The 25,009-nt window shown below is 46.8% G+C and overlaps 1 protein-coding gene across 2 annotated transcripts; it reads right to left on the minus strand.

Moving 5' to 3' along the window:
- Positions 1–7,499: 7,499 nt before the first annotated feature.
- On the minus strand, positions 7,500–23,277 carry LOC130291141 (transmembrane protein 47-like). 2 transcript variants are annotated; one of them, XM_056539597.1, is made up of 4 exons: positions 23,205–23,277; positions 20,439–20,637; positions 11,946–12,086; positions 7,500–7,833 (listed from the first exon to the last, which is right to left on the minus strand). In XM_056539597.1, exons 2-4 carry the CDS (start codon positions 20,614–20,616, stop codon positions 7,661–7,663), a joined length of 492 nt encoding a protein of 163 aa, XP_056395572.1. In that variant the 5' UTR covers positions 20,617–20,637; positions 23,205–23,277; the 3' UTR covers positions 7,500–7,660. The 2 variants fall into 2 exon arrangements, with proteins under 2 accessions (XP_056395572.1, XP_056395571.1); XM_056539596.1 differs by lacking the exon at positions 23,205–23,277 and having other exon boundaries at positions 20,439–20,676.
- Between the last annotated feature and the right edge of the window lie 1,732 nt (positions 23,278–25,009).

Consider the following 25,009-nt stretch of genomic DNA (forward strand, 5'->3'; position numbering starts at 1 on the left):
TTCAAATCTGGGTTTATACGTAAATACGAAGTGCTATACAATCAAAGCAGGTTGGAGGGAAGGGAGGGGAGCAGACATTAGCTCCGTGGAGCTGGCTGAGTGCAGCGAATCGTTTCAGAGCGTGATCAAGCAGTTTCACTACGAAACGATTCATTGCACTCAGCCATCTCCACAGAGCTGATGTCTGCCCAGCGGCGGGACCCCCGCGATCATACATCTTATTCCCTATCCTTTGGAGTACCCGGATACCCCTTTAAGCTATTCAGAAGTGCAAAATATTCTGAATTTCCTGAGTATAAGGAATAACATCAATACTACTGACATACCATGGGTAGCATTAATGTCATATTGGGTTTACCAATCCCATTTAGTTTGCTTTTTGCAAAGTAAATTTTTACTATGGTTTTAACAATCAACACAAGGTAAAGACAATATGGAAGTACCCAACAGACATTACCACCGGTTAGGTAATATAACAAAAGGTGGAACTAGCAGACATGAAAAAACAATACACAATCATTATGCAATGGCAGGAAAAAAAAAATAACCATTATGGCAGGTCAAGAGGGGTTCTTTTCAGGCTACAACCAGAAGGGGAAAGAGGATGTTTTTAATTTTTTCTACGCACCTTTTGTACAAATACAGAAGCATAACTTGAAGCCTCTGAACCTTATTGCAAAACTTACAAGTCTCCCTCATACCATGTTCAAGTAATAATACTGTTGTTTTATTATGTGGCAGTGGGGTCTTTGGGCTCTCAGGTACTAGGGCCTAGGTGTAATGAGCTGTTAGGGGGAGATTCATCAAAACATGTGCAGAAGAAAAATCGACCAGTTGCTCATAGCAACCAATCAGATCGCTTCTTTTATTTTTGAAAAGGACCCTGAAAAATAGAAGAAGATCTGATTGGTTGCTATGAACAACTAATCAACTTTTCCTCTGCACAGGTCTTGATGAATCTCCCCCTTAAATGAGAACAATATTTTTCATATCAACTGGTGCTAGAAATTTATAAAGATTTGTAAATTACTTCTATTAAATTTTTTTTAATCCTTCCAGTACTTATCAGCTGCTGTATGGTCTAGAGGAAGTTGTTCTTTTTAGACTGACCACAGTGCTCTCTGCTGACACATCTGTCCATGTCAGGAACTGTCCAGAGTACAAGCCAATCCCCATAGTAAACTTATCCTGTTCTAGACAGTTCCTGACACAGACAGATGTGTCAGCAGAGAGCACTGTGGTCAGACTGGAAACAACTATACAACTTCCTCTGTAGTATACAGCAGCTGATAAGTACTGGAAGAATTATGATTTTTTTCTATAGAAGTAATTTTCTAATCTGTTTAACTTTCTAGCACCAGTTAATTTGAGAAAAATTGTTTTCCACCGGAGTACTCCTTTAACTTATGATTAAAGATAGAATTGCTGACACCTCTGTCCATTTCAGGAACTGTCAGGAGCAGGAGAGGTTTGCTATGGGGATTTGCTTCTACTCCGAACAGTTCCTGACACAGGCAGATGTGTCAGCAGAGAGTACTGTGGTCAGACTGGAAATAACTATACAACTTCCTCTGTAGTATACAGCAGCTGATAAGTACTGGAAGAATTATGATTTTTTTCTATAGAAGTAATTTTCTAATCTGTTTAACTTTCTAGCACCAGTTAATTTGAGAAAAATTGTTTTCCACCGGAGTACTCCTTTAACTTATGATTAAAGATAGAACTGCTGACACCTCTGTCCATTTCAGGAACAGTCAGGAGCAGGAGAGGTTTGCTATGGGGATTTGCTTCTACTCCGAACAGTTCCTGACACAGGCAGATGTGTCAGCAGAGAGCACTGTGGTCAGACTGAAAAGAACAACTCAACTTCCTCTGTAGCATACTGTCACGATTCGGCTTCCAGGTAGTGGATCCTCTGTGTCAGCGAGGGATTGGCGTGGACCGTGCTAGTGGACCGGTTCTAAGAGGCTACTGGTATTCACCAGAGCCCGCCGCAAAGCGGGATGGTCTTGCTGCGGCAGTAGCAACCAGGTCGTATCCACTAGCAACGGCTCTACCTCGCTGACTGCTGAGAAGGCGTGGGACAGAAGGACTAGGCAGAGGCAAGGTCAGACGTAGCAGAAGGTCGGGGGCAGGCGGCAAGGTTCGTAGTCAGGATGGGTAGCAGAAGTTCAGGTACACAGGCTTTGGACACACTAAACGCTTTCACTGGCACAAGGCAACAAGATCCGGCAAGGGAGTACATGGGAGGAGATCAGATATAGTCTGGGAGCAGGTGGAAGCCAATTAAGCTAATTGGGCCAGGCACCAATCATTGGTGCACTGGCCCTTTAAGTCTCAGAGAGCTGGCGCGCGCGCGCCCTAGAGAGCGGAGCCGCGCGCGCCAGCACATGACAGCAGGGGACCGGGACGGGTAAGTGACCTGGGATGCGCTTCGCGAGCGGGCGCGTCCCGCTGTGCGAATCGCATCCCCAACGGCCATGACAGTGCAGCGCTCCCGGTCAGCGGGACTGACCGGGGAGCTGCAGGGAGAAAGACGCCGTGAGCGCTCCGGGGAGGAGCGGGGACCCGGAGCGCTAGGCGTAACAGTACCCCCCCCCCTTAGGTCTCCCCTTTTTTTTGTCCGGTGACTGCCTCCCCTGGGATGAGGACACCGGGAAAGAATGGATGGTTTCCTCAATGGCAGGCAGTACAGCAGGAGTGGGAATGGGGAGGGAGGGCAGAGGGTGAAGCTTGGCACGGGGCAGGGAGACACAAGGACGGGAGCCATGAGGAGACACAGAGGCTTGCCTGATGGGACTGGGAGGGGGGGAGAGGCACTTCCTGTGGCAGGCAGAGTCCCAGTTCTTTATCTCCCCGGTGGTCCAATCAAGGGTGGGGGAATGAAGCCGGAGCCATGGCAGACCGAGGAGGACCTCAGAGGTACAGTTGGGGAGAATGAAGAACTCAATCCTTTCGTGGTGGGGTCCGATAGACATCAGGAGGGGTTCTGTGCGGTAACGCACGGTGCAGTCCAATCTGGCTCCGTTGACCGCGGAAATGTAGAGCGGTTTGACGAGACGGGTCACCGGGATGCTGAATTTATTAACAAAGGACTCCAAAATAAAATTCCCGGAGGCACCAGAGTCCAAGCAGGCCACGGCTGAGAGGGAGGAGTTGGCTGTAGGAGAAATCCGCACGGGCACCGTGAGACGTAGAGAAGAAGACTTAGAACCAAAAGATGCAACACCCACGTGAGCTGGGTGCGTGCGTGCGTTTCCCAGGCGTGGAGGACGGATAGGGCAATCCACCAAGAAATGTTCAGTACTGGCACAGTACAGACAGAGATTTTCTTCTCTACGGCGATTCCTCTCTTCCTGGGTCAGGCGAGACCGATCCACTTGCATGGCCTCCTCGGCGGGAGGCCCAGGCGAAGACTGCAAAGGATGCTGTGGGAGAGGTGCCCAGAGATCTAAGTCTTTTTCCTGGCGGAGCTCTTGGTGTCGTTCAGAAAAACGCATGTCAATGCGGGTAGCCAAATGGATGAGTTCTTGGAGGTTGGCAGGAATCTCTCGTGCGGCCAGCACATCCTTGATGCGACTGGATAGGCCTTTTTTAAAGGTCGCGCAGAGAGCCTCATTATTCCAGGATAGTTCAGAAGCAAGAGTACGGAATTGTATGGCGTACTCGCCAACGGAAGAATTACCCTGGACCAGGTTCAGCAGGGCAGTCTCAGCAGAAGAGGCTCGGGCAGGTTCCTCGAAGACACTTCGGACTTCAGCGAAGAAGGACTGGACTGTGGCTGTGGCAGGATCATTGCGGTCCCAGAGCGGTGTGGCCCAAGACAAGGCCTTTCCTGAAAGAAGGCTTACTACGAACGCCACCTTAGACCGTTCTGTAGGAAACAAGTCCGACAACATCTCCATATGCAGGGAACACTGAGACAAAAATCCACGGCAAAGTTTAGAGTCCCCATCAAATTTGTCCGGCAGGGACAAGCGGAGGTTAGGAGCGGCCACTCGCTGCGGAGGAGGTGCAGGAGCTGGTGGAGGAGATGGTTGCTGCTGTAGCAGAGGCAGAAGTTGCTGTAACATGGCGGTCAACTGCGACAGCTGCTGTCCTTGTTGGGCAATCTGCTGCGATTGCTGAGCGACCACCGTGGGAAGATCAGCGAGACTTGGCAGCGGCACCTCAGCGGGATCCATGGCCGGATCTACTGTCACGATCCCGGCTGGTAGGAGGTGGATCCTCTGTGTCAGCGAGGGATTGGCGTGGACCGTGCTAGTGGACCGGTTCTAAGAGGCTACTGGTTTTCACCAGAGCCCGCCGCAAAGCGGGATGGTCTTGCTGCGGCAGTAGCAACCAGGTCGTATCCACTAGCAACGGCTCTACCTCGCTGACTGCTGAGAAGGCGTGGGACAGAAGGACTAGGCAGAGGCAAGGTCAGACGTAGCAGAAGGTCGGGGGCAGGCGGCAAGGTTCGTAGTCAGGATGGGTAGCAGAAGTTCAGGTACACAGGCTTTGGACACACTAAACGCTTTCACTGGCACAAGGCAACAAGATCCGGCAAGGGAGTACATGGGAGGAGATCAGATATAGTCTGGGAGCAGGTGGAAGCCAATTAAGCTAATTGGGCCAGGCACCAATCATTGGTGCACTGGCCCTTTAAGTCTCAGAGAGCTGGCGCGCGCGCGCCCTAGAGAGCGGAGCCGCGCGCGCCAGCACATGACAGCAGGGGACCGGGACGGGTAAGTGACCTGGGATGCGATTCGCGAGCGGGCGCGTCCCGCTGTGCGAATCGCATCCCCAACGGCCATGACAGTGCAGCGCTCCCGGTCAGCGGGACTGACCGGGGAGCTGCAGGGAGAAAGACGCCGTGAGCGCTCCGGGGAGGAGCGGGGACCCGGAGCGCTAGGCGTAACACATACAGCAGCTGATAAGTACTGGAAGGATTAAAACATCTTTTAAAAATGTAGAAGTAATTAACAAATTTGTTAAACATTCTGGAGCCAGTTGATATGAAAAAAAAAATTTCCACCAGAGTACCCCTTTAAACTCAAAACAATATAGCAAATAGCAGCCAGATCACGCTCAGCTCCGGTACTTTGCAATTTTCAGCCAACAGTCTAAATTTCGATGGATTTGTTGCCCTCTTGTGGCACTTCTAAGAACCGACAAGATAAAATAGAAGAAGACCTTCTTCTTGCAGGGTCTATGCTTTTAGCTGGTGATGATTGTGAAGTGTAAGAGTTAAAGAACAGAGATGTGGAGTACACAGTGTCTAAGCTTATCCTGGTGATAGTCCTATATCCTGGCTGTACACAATATAAAGGGTCCATGGGTTCTGCTTGTCTATGGGAAAGCGCTGCACATGCTGGGAGACATCTGACGTTTTCTGCCAGGCTTGGATTTTTGTATATAATCTAACTTTATATGTCTGTGGGATTGATGAATGTGTCCTGTGTAGTAGAGATTAATGCACTCAAAGGGGCTGAGTTTTAACATAACCATTTAATTTCCAGGGGTGTTGGTTGCTGACCCCTCTGAAATCAGCTGACCACCACCACAGCTTGGCTCCAATCTGAAAGGGGTTGCCTGAAATAAGAAAACTAATCTAACATTGCAACATGTGTTATATGTTGAAAGGATTTTTTATGTGAACATGATGTTAAAATATTGGTGAATTAGTATTTCTAGAAAAGGGAGAGGGATCTTTTTATTTCAGCCATTTCATACATTTAGCTTTTTCAACCAAAGGAAAGAGATTTTTAGATTGGATCACAATAATAAGGGGCCCTGCCTTCCCTACCTAAAGCAAAGGTAATGAAAAAAACAGCATGGCGGAGCATGGGTGGACACTCTCCATATAAATCTACAGGTATAAAGAGGACCTATTGTCAGACCAAACCACTTTGAGAAAAATGCAACATGTAACAGTAGTTGAGATCACCGTATATACAGTGACCCCCCCCCCCCCCCCCCGACCTACGATGGCCCCGACATATGATCAAATCAACATACGATGCCTTTTTATGTCGGGGCAATCGCATTAAGTGCTATCCGGCAGCGCAAAATGCTTAAGCTGCTGCCAGATAGCAGCTTAATGTTCCCCGTGTGGTGCGGTGAGTATTACTTACCCCTCTACGATGCTCCGGGGTGCCCTCCGGGTCCAGCGCTGGTCTTCCGGTGTCTTCTCGGCCCTCTCCGATGACGTAAATATGCTGCTGCGCACGTCATCCAATAGGAATGGCGTACGCAGCGGCGTAATGACGTCGCTACGCAGGCCCAGTAAGGCCTTGTGGAAGACAGCAGAGGACCGGAGAAGACAGCAGAGGACCGGAAAAGACCAGGAGAGCCCAGCGGAGGCCCAGGGTCACCATCGGGAGCGGCGGGGACACCATCGCGAGCGGCGGGGACAGGTGAGTATAACTTCCTATACTTTACATTGCACGAATCCCTCAACATACGATGGATTCGACAAACGATGGCTCGTTTGGAACGAATTACCATCGTATGTTGAGGTACCACTGTACTCGAGTATAAGCCGACCCAAATATAAGCCGAGGCCCCTAATTTTACCCCAAAAACCCAGGAAAAGCTATTGACTCGACTATAAGCCTAGGGTGGGAAATACATCATCCCCCCATGTCATCATCCAGACCCCCGACATCATCCCCCCCCCCTTCATCATCACTGCCTGTCAATCACTTCATCAGTGGTCTTCAACCTGCGGACCTCCAGATGTTGCAAAACTACAACTCCCAGCAAGCCCGGAGTTGTAGTTATGAAACCTCGGGAGGTCCGCTGGTTGAAGACCACTGCGGCCTTCGTCATCATCCACCCCCCCCCCCCCCCGTCTTTTGTTTTATACTCACCTCCCCTCGGTGGGAAGGAAGGGTGAGCTGGTGTGGGCCATCTATGCTGCAGGGACCGTCCGGTGGGGATGGTTAGTCGTTGCGGGCTGTCCATTTTCACAGTGGGGGCCCTCTTCTCCGCGCTTCGGGCCCGGACTAGTAACGTTGCCTTGACGACGATGCACAGGGAAGTTGCGCATGAACGTCCTTGTGCGTCGTCGTCAAGGCAACGTCACTACTCCGGGGCCGGGCCCGAAGCGCAGAGAAGAGGCCCCCCGGTGAAAATGGACAGCCCACAACGACTAACCATCCCCACCGGACGGTCACTGCAGCATAGATGGCCCACACCAGCTCACCCTTCCTTCCCACCGAGGGGAGGTGAGTATAAAACTCGGCTTATACTCGAGTATATACGGTATAAGACTTTTCTGAAATACAAATCATCTGAAAATCTGATGACTTCTCTCAGTGTTAAAGGGAAATAGTTTTTACTTCTATTTTAGCAGAGTGAAGTCACAATCTGGGAGATACTAACTGTGGAGCGGATTTTGTAAAGGGTTAATTTGCTAGATCAGGATATAGCTGCCTGTAAAGGCTTAATCTGCTAGATTAGGACATCTGCTAGGATAAAAACATCAGAAATGTTACTCCAGCCAATATGCCAATAATTGTTTATTATTCACAACAAATAATGTTAATCTCTTTTACTTCATCAAATCTTTGTTAATGCATACATTCCCTCATAGAGCTGAACACTGCTTATTATTATATCTTCATAAATGTCCACATCAGCAATATAATTATTCAAGTAAAGCACAAGAAAGTGGTTACTCCTTTATAAGATCGGTTCTCAAACAACTTAACACTACTCCTCCAAGCATGAAAATGCAGGATCCCCAGGCAAGCCCATAGCCCCAGCTGAACTGGGAAGAAGGAGGGAGATACTTTCCTGCCAGAAACTTTAGTGAAAATAGTAGAAGAGCGCTGATCTGCAATAGAACTAGAAGGAGAGAAAAAGGCAAAATAGTTAAGAGCAAACTTGCAGAGTTCTTATGTCTTAACTGTATCATGGAAAAATACATCAAATATATACATCAAGCAAAGAAATGGATCTGATAGCAAGAATAATTCATATAAAAGAGCTACTACCAAGAATTAAAGGAGATATCTCATGAGAAAATGTATCCCCTATCCACAGGATTGCAGAGGTCCAGGTGCTGGGGCTTTTAGATCATGGGGGGCCCCAGCACTTGGAGTCCAGACTCCAGTTCTCTCCTGGAGCGGCACATCACAATCACCACCTGAAGTGGGGGCCACCACGCCCCCTCCATATATCTCCATGGGAGAGATGTTTGAGTCTTTCATAGAAATATATGGAGGGGGCGTAGCGGCCCCCGCTTCGGGCAGTGGTCATGACGTGCCGCTCCAAGGGGAATGCCAGGGCCCCATACAGAAGATTGCAGGGGGCCCCAGCGCTTGGACCCCCTCAGCAGTCTGTCCCTTTGGCTGAGATGTATGATAGGTTAGAAGAACCTACGCATGAAAGCATGCAGCGTGCAGTCAAGGAAAAGTCGCTGTTACGCCGAGCGCTCCGGGTCCCTGCTCCTCCCCGGAGCGCTCACGGCGTCTCTCTCCCTGCAGCGCCCCGGTCAGTCCCGCTGACCGGGAGCGCTGCACTGACATGGCCGTCGGGGATGCGATTCGCACAGCGGGACGCGCCCGCTCGCAAATCGCATCCCAAGTCACTTACCCGTCCCGGTCCCCTGCTGTCATGTGCTGGCGCGCGCGGCTCCGCTCTCTAGGGCGCGCGCGCGCCAGCTCTCTGAGACTTAAAGGGCCAGTGCACCAATGATTGGTGCCTGGCCCAATTAGCTTAATTGGCTTCCATCTGCTCCCAGGCTATATCTGCTCACTGCCCCTGCACTCCCTTGCCGGATCTTGTTGCCTTGTGCCAGTGAAAGCGTTTAGTGTTGTCCAAAGCCTGTGTTACCTGAACTCCTGCTATCCATCTTGACTACGAACCTTGCCGCCTGCCCCGACCTTCTGCTACGTCTGACCTTGCCTCTGCCTAGTCCTTCTGTCCCACGCCTTCTCAGCAGTCAGCGAGGTTGAGCCGTTGCTAGTGGATACGACCTGGTTGCTACTGCCGCAGCAAGACCATCCCGCTTTGCGGCGGGCTCTGGTGAACACCAGTAGCCTCTTAGAACCGGTCCGCCAGCACGGTCCACGCCAATCCCTCGCTGACACAGAGGATCCACAACCTGTAGCCGAATCGTGACAGTCGCTACTGCTGTTGTAGATGTCAATCATCTACAGGTGGGCAGTGTAGATTCTTCTAAATTACAGCACATTTTGGCATAAAGGTTAGACCAATGTAAACTGTGTATTTGTGCCCATGTTATGCTGCCCTCAGCGAGAGGTACATAGAGGTTCCCTTTAAACAGTGCAACACCTGTCCTAAAGATGTATGTGGAATTAGGCTGGGTTCACATATGTCCGCCATTCGGCATAGGGGAACTCAGCCTAAATCTCGACACAACTGATGCCACAACTGATGACAACTTGTCATCAGTTGTATGGCATGCGGCGTCCATTGTTTCTGGGCAATGGACAGGGGAACGCAGCAAACTGCGTTCCCCTGTCCGGTGCCCTCCGGCATGTCCCACCATCCGGCGTCAAAATTGAAATGCTGGATGATTGTGAACTGTCCCTTTCAAATGAATGGGATCAGTTCTAGCAACAGTTTCCCTCCAGTGCATGCCGGAGGGAAACTTTGCCGGACGACTGATATATGTGAACCCAGCCTTACAACTCGGCTTCATTCACGCATAAACTGAGGACAAAAGTGATGCTGTTTCTGGAAGAAAGGATTTATGTTTAGCTAATCCTGGATTAGTACAGTGAAACTCAAGATATAAACTGAAAACCTAACAGCACACACTCCAATAATTTCTACAGAGTACAGCACTCGGGCATCTCTGGCGCTCCCATAGAAATGAATAGAGCACGTGCTGTCTATAGCACTGAGAACCAGGGTCCTATACCAGATATCATGGGGTACCAGTGGTAGGACCCCCACGATCAGCTACTTATTCCCCATCCTGTGGACAGGGAAAAGATAGTTTTCACTGGACAACCCCTTTAAGGTCTTAGGAGTGATCGAATCACAATGTACAAATACAGTGACCCCCCCCCCCTACCTACGATGGCCCCGACATACGATCATTTCAACATATGATGGCTCTCAGAGGCCATCGCATGTTGAAGGCAGCATCAACATACGATGCTTTTGTATGTCGGGGCCATCGCATAAACGGCTATCCGACAGCGCAGACTGCTTCAGCTGCCACCGGATAGCCGTTTCGATGCCCCGTGTGATCCGCTGACGATCACTTACCTGTCCTCGGGGCTCCGGCGCGTCCTCTTCGGGATCCCCTGCATCGTCGGCGCTCTCCATTGTCGTCATCACGTCGCTGCGCACGCTGTCCCGTCATCCAATAGGAACGGCGTGCGTAGCGACGTGATGGCGGCGACGGAGACCGAGGATGCCGGAGAAGCAGAGGACACCCCGAGGACGCGGCCACAGCGATAAAGGGCGACATCCAGGGCAGCGGTGACGGTCCGGAGTGGCGGGGACAGGTGAGTAGAACTTCCTATACCATTGGTCTTCAACCTGCGGACCTCCAGATGTTGCAAAACTACAACTCCTTGTAGTTTTGCAACATCTGGAGGTCCGCAGGTTGTAGACCACTGTCCTATACTTTACATTGCATGGATCCCTCAACATACGATGGTTTCAACAAACGATGGTCCATTTGGAACGGATTACCATTGTATGTTGAGGGAGCACTGTATATGAATGGACAATACAGCGGTCTTTTCAGTGATCTCTTAATACCTAGGCCGGTAACCATGACAAGGGGACATCCTCTACGTCTAGAGGAAAGAATGTTTCACCATCCTCACAGACAGGGATTCTTTACTGTAAGGGTGCGTTCACACTACGTAATTCCCACGGAATTCCGCAGGCAGAATGCTGCTAGCAGAATTATGCGCGGTGAACTTTAACAACAGTGTGAAAGGGTCTTCGGCGAGACCCGTTCACACTGAGCAATTTCAGCGGCGGACAATTCCGCCGCTGAAATTGTTCCGCACAGAGAATTAACATGTTCATTCTTTGTGCGGAATTCCGCGAGCACTGCATAGCTGTAAATGGTGACGGCGCAGTGCTGCGGGGTCCTACCACCGAAGTATTTCGTCGACAGCTGCCAGACTGAATCTCCGCTTGCTGAGTTCCGCAAGCGGAGGTTCAGCGTGATTTGCCCAATGTGAACGCACTTAAGAGTAGTGAGACTATAGAACTCTCTGCCACATGACATTGTGATGTCTGACTCAATAAACAAGTTCAAGGGGGGCCTGGATGTTTTTCGGGAAAAATATAATATACAAGTTATAGATACTAGATTGCTGAAGATAGGGCATTGATCCAAGCATTTATTGTGATGCCCTGTTTGGAGCACATTTTTCCCTGGTATGGGGCAATGGGCATCTTGGCAACATAGAAGGGTTATAAGATGGACTTGATGGACCTTCGTCTTTTTCCAGCCTTGTAAACAATGTAACTAGAATTAAAGGGGTTATCCAGAAAATAAACTCTTTTTTTTCTATATCAACTGGCTCCAGAAAGTTAAACAGATTTGTAAATTACTTCTATTAAAAAATCTTGATCCTTTCAGTACTTATGAGCTGCTGAAGTTGAGTTGTTCTTTTCTGTCTACGTTCTCTCTGATGACAAGTGTCTCGGGAACCGCCCAGTTTAGAAGCAAATCCCCATAGCAAACCTCTTCTACTCTGTGCAGTTCCTGAGACAAGCAGAGATGTCAGCAGAGAGCACTGTTGCCAGACAGAAAAGAACAACTCAACTTCAGCAGCTGATAATTATTGAAAGGATTAAGATTTTTTAATAGAAGTAATTTACAAACTTTCTGGAGCCAGTTGATATAAAAAAAAAAGTTTTTTCCTGGAATACCCCTTTAACCTGATATATCATCTGATAAAATACATTTCAATTTCACAGTTTCCTCTGTACATAATGACCACACGCTGTGTTACCTGATGCAAGGAGTAGGAGTGACATATTGCGAAATCTCAAAGGCTGTTTGACTTTGCATATCCATAGTACACAAACTATAAACCAAACACCGCAAATAAGTGCAGCGCAAAACACCAGGACCAGGGAAGCCATTTGCCAGTCTGAAAACAAACATGTAAACATTTAAAGGCAGTCAAATTCTATTAAAGGGCAGCTAAAAAAAACTGTATAAAATAGAAAATAAATAGAGCATAAGAAACTCTATCATATAAATGTAAAAGGACAATTTGCAGTTAGAAATGAGACTTAACATGGAACACAGTCATACCCTGTATAGTTAGTTTTAATTGGTTCCACTTTTCTGGTCTATACTAAATATAACTCTTGTAGACAAGGCTGATTGAGAAGACTATTAAAGTGCTGCATAGTTTTTACCTAAAAAAGCACACTGCAAAGTTTAGTACCCACATAATGCGCAGACAAACTATGGCACCATATAGTACATGCATGCACAATTACACGTAGTCTACCACGTTTTGTGGCCCAGGTGAAAAAACTTATTAAACCGTATAAGTAATTTTATTTATATTGTATTTTTTACATGTGGGTTAATGTGAACCGTACAGAACTGTATGTGCGTACGGTTCCACCGGGTTTTCACCATATGGATTTTGACTTTGCACAGTTTTTTGGCGGGGAGTTTCAATCAAACAAGTGAAACTTCATTCAAAATGGCGTGAAAAGTTAAAAACATACTTTTTTTCTTAAAAAACTTCTGAAACTGGACATAATTTTTCAAACCGTATACGGTTTTTAACCCTATACAGGTTGAAATTTGTACGGGAACTGTATTGCAAAAACGTGGTGTGAATGCAGCCTTATGGAGCTATAGTGACCGCTGGGTTTATTCCAACATGGCTATCTGGACGATATGTGAACTGGTCAGATACAGATAATTTTGGCAGTAGGTAGGATATCTTAGGTGACGGTTGCTATCAGGGCTTATAGAGTGGCATTTCTATATAGTAATGGTCACATTTTATACGTGGCATGTGTGTTATCGGGGCCATCTATCCTCTTGGATGTTGAGAACATTAGGCACATTACTTTTTGTGTATTTTTATATTTGGTTTAACTAGGACTTATCGGGTCCTTTGAGGAAATATCGGTATATTTGGAACCCCTATTCTTTGAGGTATAGGTGCAGTTTTTATTATCAGTATCTGTAGATATTTATGGTATCATTATGGATCTATTTTGGTAATGTGTCGTGCCATTCATTTTATATTGTAGAGAATTACTATCTATCTGACCTATATGGGGGCTTCTACTTTTATGTGACTCCAGCTCTGATATTGTGTATTAACCCATTATAATCTGGAGGTAAATCTAAAATAAGATCTACAACACAAATAGAGAAACATAGCTGCTCATCCACCATTTGTATTTTGATCTACTTGCTTCCCAGCATAATTTAAATAAACTAACAGGTTGTTAGTATACATTTTGATCAAAAAGTACAAGCCCACGTCAAGGCCACCTAGTCAGAGTGGTTTCCTAACCTAACACTGGCGTAGCGCCAGGCGGCGACCACTGCCTCCGAGACACCATGCCTACAGGGGGAATGACCCAGTGGCCAGCCACACTGCTGCCCGACCAAGCCCCTGGCTTTGGGCCACACCACCCCACAGACAAAGCATCACAGAAACAATGGCCGCCACAGAGAACCACACCAGTGTGAACACAGTGCTCCCTAGCAGAGGGCTGGGAGAATGTAAACAGGAAACCCTTATGCAGTCTCCAGCTAATTAAAAACGCCTGGGCCGAATGGGTGGAGTGGAGTGCTGGCCATGGAAGAAGGGAGAGACTACAAATGTACAACAAAAATAAAGAAACACAGCCGCACATCCACCATTTGTATTTTGACCTACTTGCTTCTCAGCATAATTTTAAAACTAATAGCCCTCTGGCAGGGATCACATGGTAAGTGTTCACACTGGTGTGGTTCTCTGTGGCGGCCACTGTTGTGATGCTTTGCCTGTAGGGTGGTGCGGCCAGGGGCTTGGTCGGGCAGCAGTGGGGCTGCCTGGCCACTGGGTCGTTCCCCTTGTGGGCATGGTGTCTCGGAGCCAGTGGTCGCCACCCGGCGCTACGCCAGTGTTAGGCTAGGGACCCACCCTGACACGGTGGCCTTGACGTGGTGAGTGAGCTTGTAGTTTTTGATCTAACTGTATACTAACAACCTGGTAGTTTTTTTAAATTATGCTGAGAAGCAAGTAGATCAAAATACAAATGGTGGATTTGTAGCTATGTTTCTCTATTTGTGTTGTGCTAAATTAAGATCTGTTCACAGTATGGTGTGCTTTTATCTATCTACATATATTTATTACTTTCTTTCATATCGGGTGTCTATCTTAATCTTTCTTTGCTCTCTTGCGCATTCTGTGCTGCTGTTGCTTCCTCTTTTTATGTGTTATCTGTTAGTTACTGACTGTAATGTATTAGTATATTGTGTAATATGTTGGTTACTAATTGTAATGTATCAGTAGACTGTGTGTTATCTGTTAGTCACTGATTGTAATGTATCAGCATATTGTGCGGTATTTGTTAGTCACTTATCGCAATGTATCAATATACTTTTGTGTATTCTGTGTATGTTTTATTCTTATTTTTATTTACATTTGTCTGCTTTATGTGTGGTATGTCTTATTTTTTTTGCACAGGATTAGCAGCGGTCAAGCAACTAATTCGGCTATTTATGTGTGGTCTGCTAAGTGTTAAGTCTACATGTACTAAGTGCTCATATTCTGCTGTTATCTTTGTATTACTTACACTGATTGTTTCTGTAATGTGTTTAAATTGCCTTTAGCTCCATATATTTATTGTTATTCCTTTTCTGGGAACTTCCCCATTCCTATATATATTTCACATATGATCCCCTGATGAACCGCTGTATGTTATAAGATAGACGGGGAAATGCGTTGGGATATACAGGTGTTCATCATTGGAGAATTATCCATTTATATGATATTTGCATATATTTATAGCTTTTGATGTAATAGGGTTTTAATGAATTTTATAAACTGTTGTTTTAGCTTCATGTGGATAGTGTGTCAATCTGTCAGTGATAGCATTCTCTTTTTTCATCCTGTTATCCCATGGAATGTTGGTATATGATGCACTGTGAAGAAGTTATACAGCCGTGCAGCCGAATTACATATGCGAAGCACTGAGATGCTGGCGCAGATGACAGGAGCACAGACTTATCTCTACATACGAACGTTGATGATTCAGTGCAGGAGTTTAGAGTTTTGAGTCCTGAATCGTTGTGGGCGGATGTAAGAGCGCAAGGCAAGAAGTCAGTGAGTGACGCCACCTCGCGCAGTCGCACTGAGTTTATTTACAATACTGCTCACATGTTGTTTAGGTCTACAGCCAATCAGATCATAGGGGATGGATTAAGTGATTAATGTGGATGTAACACATGTTTTTAAATCAATCACAATGTACTTGGATGTATATAAGAATGCTATTTTGTACTGTGTATCATGCTTAACAAAGCCTCCTGGACGAAAAGTTGATGTAGTTTTGAAGCAAAAATCAGGCGTGGATCATAATCAATTAGATAATCTAAAGAACAGATGCTTCATCTCCTTTTTTTCTCTTGTTTTTGTAATGTTTTAGGTAAGTTTTGTTTTGTCAATAATGTTAGCATGTTTTGAATCAGTTTCTAGCTATATTGCGTAACTAAAAACAGCATGCCTTTTTGATGCAGTACTACACTGTTTAAGAGCACTTACTTAAAGGAGATGTCCGGTGCTCACTTTTCTTATTTTATCCGTTCCGGGCTGAAAAATTAAAGAAAACAAATTTTCTCTTACCTGCCTAGGCTCCCCCGGTGCTTCAGTACAGGTGTTTAGTCCCCGGGCTGTATTCCTCTTACTTCCTGTTAGCCCGGCACGTCACACGGAGCTTCAACCTATCACCGGCCGCAGCGATGTCCCGCCTCGGCCAGTGATAGGCTGAAGCTCCGTGTGACGTGCCGGGCTAACAGGAAGTAAGAAGAATACAGCCCTGGGACTGAACGCCTGTACCGGGAGCCTAGGCAGGCAAGAGAAAGCTTATTTTCTATTTTTTTGCAGCCCAGAACGGATACAATAAGAAAAGTGAGCACCGGACATGTCCTTTAATAGTCTGTCAATTGAACCAGAAAACCATCTAGATTCCGTACCACCTGACTATGATTACAATGTCACTGTGGTATTAAAGAATCAAACAAGTAACAACATTTTTGTAGTGAATGGATTGGGGCTGTAGACTTTTGACTTGGAAAATGATTTAAACATACAATAGTAGTTATCTTCATTGCAAAAAATCGAAATAGGTTTCAGGTTGAAAATTGCATTTTTGTCCTAAAGGTAAGTCATAGGTATCACATTGATGGGTTGCCAACACTGGCACCATGCTGATCACTTCAATGGGAGCTGAGAGCGGAGCTGCAGTAAACACTCATAAACAGTATAGCGCCACTAGCTATGTTATTTTTGTTGCTTGAGAGTTACATAAACAGCATAACTCCCGCTGCTATTCTGTTTGCACAGCTCCTATTAATGTTTATGGGAGTTACACAAACTTCAACTGTATTGGGCCTCCCGAGTGGCCTCAACCAGGCCAGAGGGGTTAGGTGGCCCTCAATCTTGAGGTGCAGGGCCTACATATATCTGACTTTTATGGCATATCTTGTGGCTATACTATAAATGTTGAGAAATCATCATTAATAGCATGTAAAGGATCTTCACACAGATAAAAAATAATAAATACATAAATGACCGGACTATAATTTGTCTTAAGTGAACCCCCGCCAGTGTACTCTTGTGCTGGATATATCAAGAGGCGCACACTAGAGCCCTGCGCGGGACTGTTTTTTTTCATCCCGATCCCGCCTGCTCCTGGTGAATTTCTGTCCATTCCTGCCCGCTCCCGCAAGGTCTGTTCTCCACTCCCGCTCGCTCCCACAACATCTTTGTCCAATCCCGCCCGCTCCCGCTAACATCTGTGGCCAATCCCGCCAGCTCCCGCTAACGTTATACACTGCTTAAAAAATATAAAGGGAAGACTTAAACAACACAATGTAACTCCAAGTCAATCACACTTCTGTGAAATCACACTGTCCACTCAGGAAGCAACACTGACAATCAATTTCACATGCTGTTGTTCAAATGGAACAGACAACAGGTGGAAATTATAGGCAATTAGCAGGATACCCCAATAAAGGAGTGGTTCTGCAGGTGGTGACCACAAACCACTTCTCAGTTCCTATGCTTCCTGGCTGATGTTTTGGTCACTTTTGAATGCTGGTGGTGCTTTCACTCTGGTGGTAGCATGAGACGGAGTCAATAAACCCCACAAGTGGCTAGAAGTGTCCAGAGCATGGAGGCACTACCAGGATAAAGGCGAGTACATCAGGAGACGTGGAGGAGACCGTAGAAGGGCAACAACCCAGCAGCAGGACCGCTACCTCCGCCTTTGTGCAAGGAGGAGCAGGAGGAGCACTGCCAGAGCCCTGGAAAATGACCTCCAGCAGGCCACAAATGTGCATGTGTCCACTCAAATGGTCAGTAACAGAATCCATGAGGGTGGTATGAGGGCCCGACATCCAAAGGTGGGGCTTGTGCTTACAGCCCAACACTGTGCAGGACGTTTGGCATTTGCCAGAGAACATCAAGATTGGCAAATTCGCCACTGGCGCCCTGTGTTCTTCACAGATGAAAGCAGGTTCACACTGAGCACGTGTGACAGACGTGACAGAGTCTGGAGACACCGTGGAGAACGTTCTGCTGCCTGCAACATCCTCCAGCATGACCGGTTTGGTGGTGGGTCAGTAATGGTGTGGGGTGGCATTTCTTTTGGGGGCCGCACAGCCCTCCATTTGCTTGCCAGAGGTATCCTGACTGCCATTAGGTACCAAAATGAGATCCTCAGACCCCTTGTGAGACAAATGCTGGTGCGGTTGGCCATGGGTTCCTCCTAATGCAAGACAATGCTAGACCTCATGTGGCTGGAGTGTGTCAGCTGTTCCTGCAGGAGGAAGGCATTGATGCTATGGACTGGTCAGCCCGTTTCCCAGACCTGAATCCGATTGAGCATATCTGGGACATCATGTCTCGCTCCATCCACCAACGCCACGTTGCACCACAGACTGTCCAGGAGTTGGCAGATGCTTTAGTCCAGGTCTGGGAGGACATCCCTCAGGAGACCATCCGCCACCTCATCAGGAGCATGCCCAGGCGTTGTAGGGAGGTCATACGGGCATGTGGAAGCCACACACACTACTGAGCCTCATTTTGACTTGTTTTAAGGAGATTACATCAAAGTTGGATCAGCCAGTAGTGTGGTTTTCCACTTTGATTTTGAGTGTGACTCCATATCCAGACCTCCATGGGTTGATAAATTTGATTTCCATTGATAATTCTTGTGTGATTTTGTTGTCAGCACATTCAACTATGTAAATTCAAAAGTATTTCATACAATTAGTTCACTCATTCAGATCTAGGATGTGTTATCTTAGTGTTCCCTTTATTTTTTTGAGCAGTGTACATTGCTATACACATGTGGTATGTGCAGAGCATTGCACCCTAGTGTCTGTAGTACAGAAACTAGGGTGCAATGCTCTGCACATACCCCCATTTGTATGGCAATGTGTGTGCACTGCTGAATTCTGCTATACAGATGGAGGTATGTGCAGAGCATTGCACCCCAGTGTCTGTAGAAGACACTAGGGTCCAATACTCTGCAGTGCACTTACCCCCATGTGATTAGCAGTGTGTGTGCAGAGGCCATGAGACCTGGGTCACTGACTGGTGCATGCTCTGTCTGCACATACTCGGCTGGGCCCGCACCTTAACTTGTAATAACACTGGTATCAGTGGAACTTACGCATGTAAGCCCCCTGATCAGGGCTGCGTTATACAGCGGGGAGCGGGCAACTAACTGACCTACTGGTGGCAGGTGAAGATGGAGCCTGCCTGGTGAGTGGAATGACGATTCTCCAGGGCAGGCTGAGTGGGCTCCACAAAATGGCTGCGCGACGTAGCGTGTCAACAGGCAGTGGGGGGAGGAGACAAGACTGAGAGCAGCATGATCATCTGGTTTCTCTGGTGAGCACTGTCAGCAGAGGGTGGGAGGCTGCCGTAACGGTGCAGGATTTTGCCGGATATGCGGAACACATAGGCATAGCGCCTGACCAACCCGCAGCAGCCTCCTGCATGCCCATACATTTTGGGTTGGGTCATACGGGATCCCAATCCCAACGCAGGGCTCTAGCACACACCCCTTGAAATAAACAGACCCATCTGAGGCTGCCCTTGCAGCAGCCCCAGAAATCTATGCCAGCTCAGAGCTGGTGTAGATTTCAGCCTGGTAGCTGGTGTAAATTGTAGTAAGTTCGCCAAGAGGGGATGTTGTCCACTGTGCCGAGTTCTGCCCACTTAGCGAACTGAACATCCATCTGCAAAAAGTCACACATTTTTGCTGATCTGTGCTGGGTGCAGACTGTAATAATTGTTCCCCACAGTTTTATCATTTGTTGCTGATATCTTCTTCACAAGCTAAGGAGTTATTTTTCTGTGCTATAAATATTATGTACAGTGACCCCCCTACCTACGATGGCCCCGACATACGATAATTTCAACATGCGATGGCCTCGCAGAGGCCATTGCATGTTGAAGGCCGCATCAACATACAATGCTTTTGTATGTCGGGCCATCGCATAAACGGCTATCCGGCAGCGCTGACTGCTTCAGCTGCCACCGGATAGCCGTTTAAGGTGCCCCGTGTGGTCCGCTGACGATCACTTACTTGTCCTCGGGCTCCGGCGCGTCCTCTTCAGGATCCCCTGCATCGTCGGCGCTCTCCATCGTCGTCATCACGTCGCTGTGCACGCCGTCCCTTCATCCAATAGGAGCGGCGTGCGTAGCGACGTAATGTCGGCGACAGAGAGCGAGGATGCCGGGGAAGCAGAGGCCTTGCCGGAGCGTCGGGGACACCTCGGGGACGCGGCGACAGCGATGGACGGTGACATCCCGGGCAGCGGTGACGGAGCAGTGGGGACAGGTGAGTACAACTTCCTCTAACAGTGGTCTACAACCTGCGGATCTCCAGATGTTGCAAAACTACAACACCCAGCATGCCCGGACAGCCAACGGCTGTCCGGGCATGCTGGGTGTTGTAGTTTTGCAACATCTGGAGGTCTGCAGGTTGTAGACCGCTGTCCTATACTTTACATTGCACAGATCCCTCAACATGCGATGGTTTGGAACGGATTACCATCGTACGTTGAGGGACCACTGCATATACATATTCCCATATAGTTATCCTTCTGCTTACCCAGTGTAGGATTTTTCTAATACTTGTTTTTTGTTTTTACACAAAGGAAAAAACACCACACATTAAACTTGTGTCAGCTAATAGTTACTAATATGTTTTACATAACACCAAGCCTTCATGGTACTTACCACTGTGCCAAACAGATCTGCAGTGCCATGCATCATATTGTTGGTTGCATATTTCCCAAAGAGATAGAGAAAAATGTTTGGAGGTCACCCAGGCCGGGCTTACAAGGGCCACTACATCCAAAGACAGCGCCAGGAAACCGCATAGCAGAACCACCAATGTAAAATGCCTGGGAGGCATTGCAGGAGGGAGGGTTGATGTCTGTGAAGGCATCAGGACCACAGGTAAGTAGTGATTTCAGAAGCCTAGAATACTTCAGGACGTCATCTACACACTTCCCTCTACTCTCGCAGCTTATTTCTACACTGTAATGCTTTAAACATATACTACTCGTACTGAAATCTCATGTAATGCTGCTACTTGTCACATCCTAAGGCATCACATGGTGCTGACACCATAAGCCCCACAAAACAATGTACAACACAAACGGGAAACATGACATTGTGTGAACTTCAGCACAGACCTCTCTGGATTTACCCAGCAGGCAGTGATCTATTTCAGATTAAATCTTGACATGCCATATGAAGCATGTACACACAGCATTGTCAGCTGAATCCTTGTCTTTTTAATCATGATGTTAAATCAAATAAATGTTTAAGAGAAAATGTAATGTTACGTAATCATTTAAGTATTTTCCTTTATAAACCTATTCTAAGCAATATATATATAGAAGGACATTGACAGATAAGGGTTACAGCAAGTTACACCTTGATTCTGGGCCCTAGTACCTATAGCTTTGAGAAAATGCTGTACTCCACGGATACAGCGGGGGGAAAAAGTATTTAGTCAGCCACCAATTGTACAAGTTCTCCCACTTAAAAAGATGAGAGAGGCCTGTAATTGTCATCATAGGTATACCTCAACTATGAGAGACATAATAAGAAAAAAAAAATCCATAAAATCTCATTGTCTGATTTTTAAAGAATTTATTTGCAAATTATGGTGGAAAATAAGTATTTGGTTAATAACAAAAGTTCATCTCAATACTTTGTTATATGCCCCTTGTTGGCAATGACAGAGGTCAAATGTTTTCTGTAAGTCTTCACAAGGTATTTTGGCCCATTCCCTCTATGCAGATCTCCTCTAGAGCAGTGATGTTTTGGGGCTGTCGCTGGGCAACAGGGACTTTCAACTCCCTCCAAAGATTTTCTATGGGGTTGAGATCTGGAGACTGGCTAAGCCTCTCCTTTGTTGCCCGGGCAGTGTGTTTGGGATCATTGTCCTGCTGAAAGACCCAGCCATGTTTCATCTTCAATTCCCTTGCTGATGGAAGGAAGTTTTCACTCAAAATCTCACCATGCATGGCCCCATTACATAGTAACATAGTTCATAAGGTCAAAAAAACAAGTTCAACCTATAACCCTAATGAGTCCCTACTGAGTTGACATCAATCTAGAATCCATAACCTGTAATGTTATTAATCTCGAAAAATGCATCCAGACCCTTTTTAGATTCTTTTACCGAGTTAACCATGACCACCTCCTCTGGCAGAGAATTCCACAGTCTCACTGCTCTTACAGTAAAGAACCCCGTCTGTGCTGGTGTAGAAACGTTCTTTCCTCTAGACGTAGAGGATGCCCCCTTGTTATAAATACAGTCCTGGGTATGAATAGATCATGGGAGAGATCTCTGTATGGTTCCCTGATATTTTTATACAGTTATTAGGTCTCCCCTAAGCCTTTTTTTTTTTCTTAACTAAATAACCCTAATCCTGATAATCTTTCTGGGTACTGTAGTCCTCCCATTCCCCGTATTACTCTGGGTCTTTGAACCCTCTCCAGCTCCACTATATCTTTCTTGTACACTGGTGCCCAGTACTGTACACAGTATTCTATGTGTGGTCTGACTAGTGATTTGTACAGCGGTAGAATTATTTCCTTGTCGTGAGCATCTATTCCCCTATTGATGCACCCAATGATTTTATTTGCCTTGGCAGCAGCTGCCTGACACTGGTCACTACAGCTAAATTTCCTATTAACTAAGACTCTTAAGTCCTTTTCCACATCAGTCGTCCCAAGTGTTCTCCCATTTAATACATAATCCCAGCCCGGATTTTTCTTCCTCATGTGCATTACCTTACATATATCAGTGTTGAACTTAATCTGCCACTTCTCACCCCAAACCTCCAACCTATCCAGATCCATTTGTAACAGTGCACTGTCCTCTATTGTGTTTACCGCTTTATAGAGTTTAGTATCATCTGCAAAGATTGCTACTTTACTATTACTTTACTATTAACCTCTCTACCACGTCATTAATAAATATATTAAATAGAACAGGACCCAAGACTGACCCCTGTGGTACCCCACTAGTAACAGTCACCCAATCAGAATAAGTACCATTAATAACCACCCTCTGTTTCCTATCACAGAACCAGTTACTTACCCACTTGCACACATTTTTCAGTCCAAGCATTCTCATTTTATGCACCAAACTTTTATGTGGCAACGTATCAAATGCTTTGGAAAAATCCAGACATACGACATCCAGCAAATTTTTTTTCTCATTGTGTCTCTCATAGTTGAGATATACCTATGATGAAAATTACAGGCCTCTCTCATCTTTTCAAGTGGTAGAACTTGCACAATTGGTGGCTGACTAAATACTTTTTTGCCCCACTGTACATCTGTCACAGCACTGAATGCTGTAATGACATCTGGGAATAAGTCACATATATTCACGTGAATCTGTGGAGTGTTGTTTTATAAACAATGCATGGTACATAATGAAACCCACCGATTGCCAGAATGGGAGACTCCTGTCCCTACCTGTATTATTGGTGACTAGTCTTGGCTGGTTCTGTATCTCTCACAGACTTAAATCGAGCAGGCTGCACACATATAGCTCATCTCCTATGGGGTTAATAATTTAGAAATAAAGAACAAGGGAAGGATTTAGCATGTTCTAGGTATCAGTAGGGGATCTCTGCCATCAGACACATACCAACCTCATATATACGGTATTAGGCAGAGAGAGGTGTGATGTGGAGTAATTCTCAGGAATGGGTCCCAAGACAATTGCAGACCAATGTAATCCAAACAGATCAGATTAACATAACACGTCTTCCTGTGCATTGCAAGGTAATTGTCATATACAGCAGTTGAAATTAGTATTGAATATGTCCCCATTTTTCTCACTAAATACTGTTTCTTTAAAACAACAGTATCTGCCAATTCCGCTCTTGGACAACTCTTCTGATTAATCTTTTCACTACTCTTTAAGAAATCTTGTGAGGAGCACCTGGTCGCAGCAAATGTATGGTGAAATGAATGTTTTTCCACTTCCATATTATGGCCCCAACAGTGCTCACTGGAACATTCAGAAGCTTAGAAATTATTTCAACTGTTGTCTTGGCATTCCATGCCTTTTTGCACCTCACTTTGTTCATGTGTTCAATACGTTTTCCGTTAGTTTTTTGACATTATTACACATAACATAATTCTGAGCTTATTTGTTTTGGTTTCTTACTGTATGTATGCTTTACTTGGGTTGTTCCCAACATCTGGTGAAAATTTAATGTCAACAGTACATTTGAAAATATATTTGTTGAGAAATAATGTGATGTGTTCAGTGCTTATCTCACCCGCTGTACAGAGGATCAGTTAGGCTATCAGGAAGCTGGGTTCCCAAGTCAATCAGGTTCGGCACCGGTGTACCATGCTGCCTGATGGTGTCAGATTTAAGCAGGTGATTGTTAGCCATAGTCGTTTGTGAATAGGTTTTCTACTTCAGAGCCTCATAGTGTTATACTGTTAAAGGGGTACTGCACTGGCCAGTGTTCCGGCTGCGTTTGGAACATTTAGTTCCGAACGGTAAGCGCGCTGTTACGCCGAGCGCTCCGGGTCCCCGCTCCTCCCCGGAGCGCTCGCTACACTTCCCTCACTGCAGCGCCCCGGTCGGTTCCACGGACCCGGGGCGCTGCGTTACTACCTCCGGCCGGGATGCGATTCGCGATGCGGGTAGCGCCCGCTCGCGATGCGCACCCCGGCTCCCGTACCTTACTCGCTCCCCGTCAGTTCTGTCCCGGCGCGCGCGGCCCCGCTCCCTAGGGCGCGCGCGCGCCGGGTCTTTGCGATTTAAAGGGCCACTGCACCGCTGATTGGTGCAGTGGTTCCAATTAGTGTTTACACCTGTGCACTTCCCTATATCACCTCACTTCCCCTTCACTCCCTCGCCGGATCTTGTTGCCCTAGTGCCAGTGAAAGCGTTCCTTGTGTGTTCCTTGCCTGTGATTCCAGACCTTCTGCCGTTGCCCCTGACTACGATCCTTGCTGCCTGCCCCGACCTTCTGCTACGTCCGACCTTGCTTCTGTCTACTCCCTTGTACCGCGCCTATCTTCAGCAGCCAGAGAGGTTGAGCCGTTGCTAGGGGATACGACCTGGTCACTACCGCCGCAGCAAGACCATCCCGCTTTGCGGCGGGCTCTGGTGAAAACCAGTAGTGACTTAGAACCGATCCTCTAGCACGGTCCACGCCAATCCCTCTCTGGCACAGAGGATCCACTACCTGCCAGCCGGCATCGTGTCAGTAGATCCGGCCATGGATCCCGCTGAAGTTCCTCTGCCAGTTGTC

Source organism: Hyla sarda, chromosome 9, assembly GCF_029499605.1.
Source record: "Hyla sarda isolate aHylSar1 chromosome 9, aHylSar1.hap1, whole genome shotgun sequence".
NCBI classification, from domain to species: Eukaryota; Metazoa; Chordata; class Amphibia; order Anura; family Hylidae; genus Hyla; species Hyla sarda.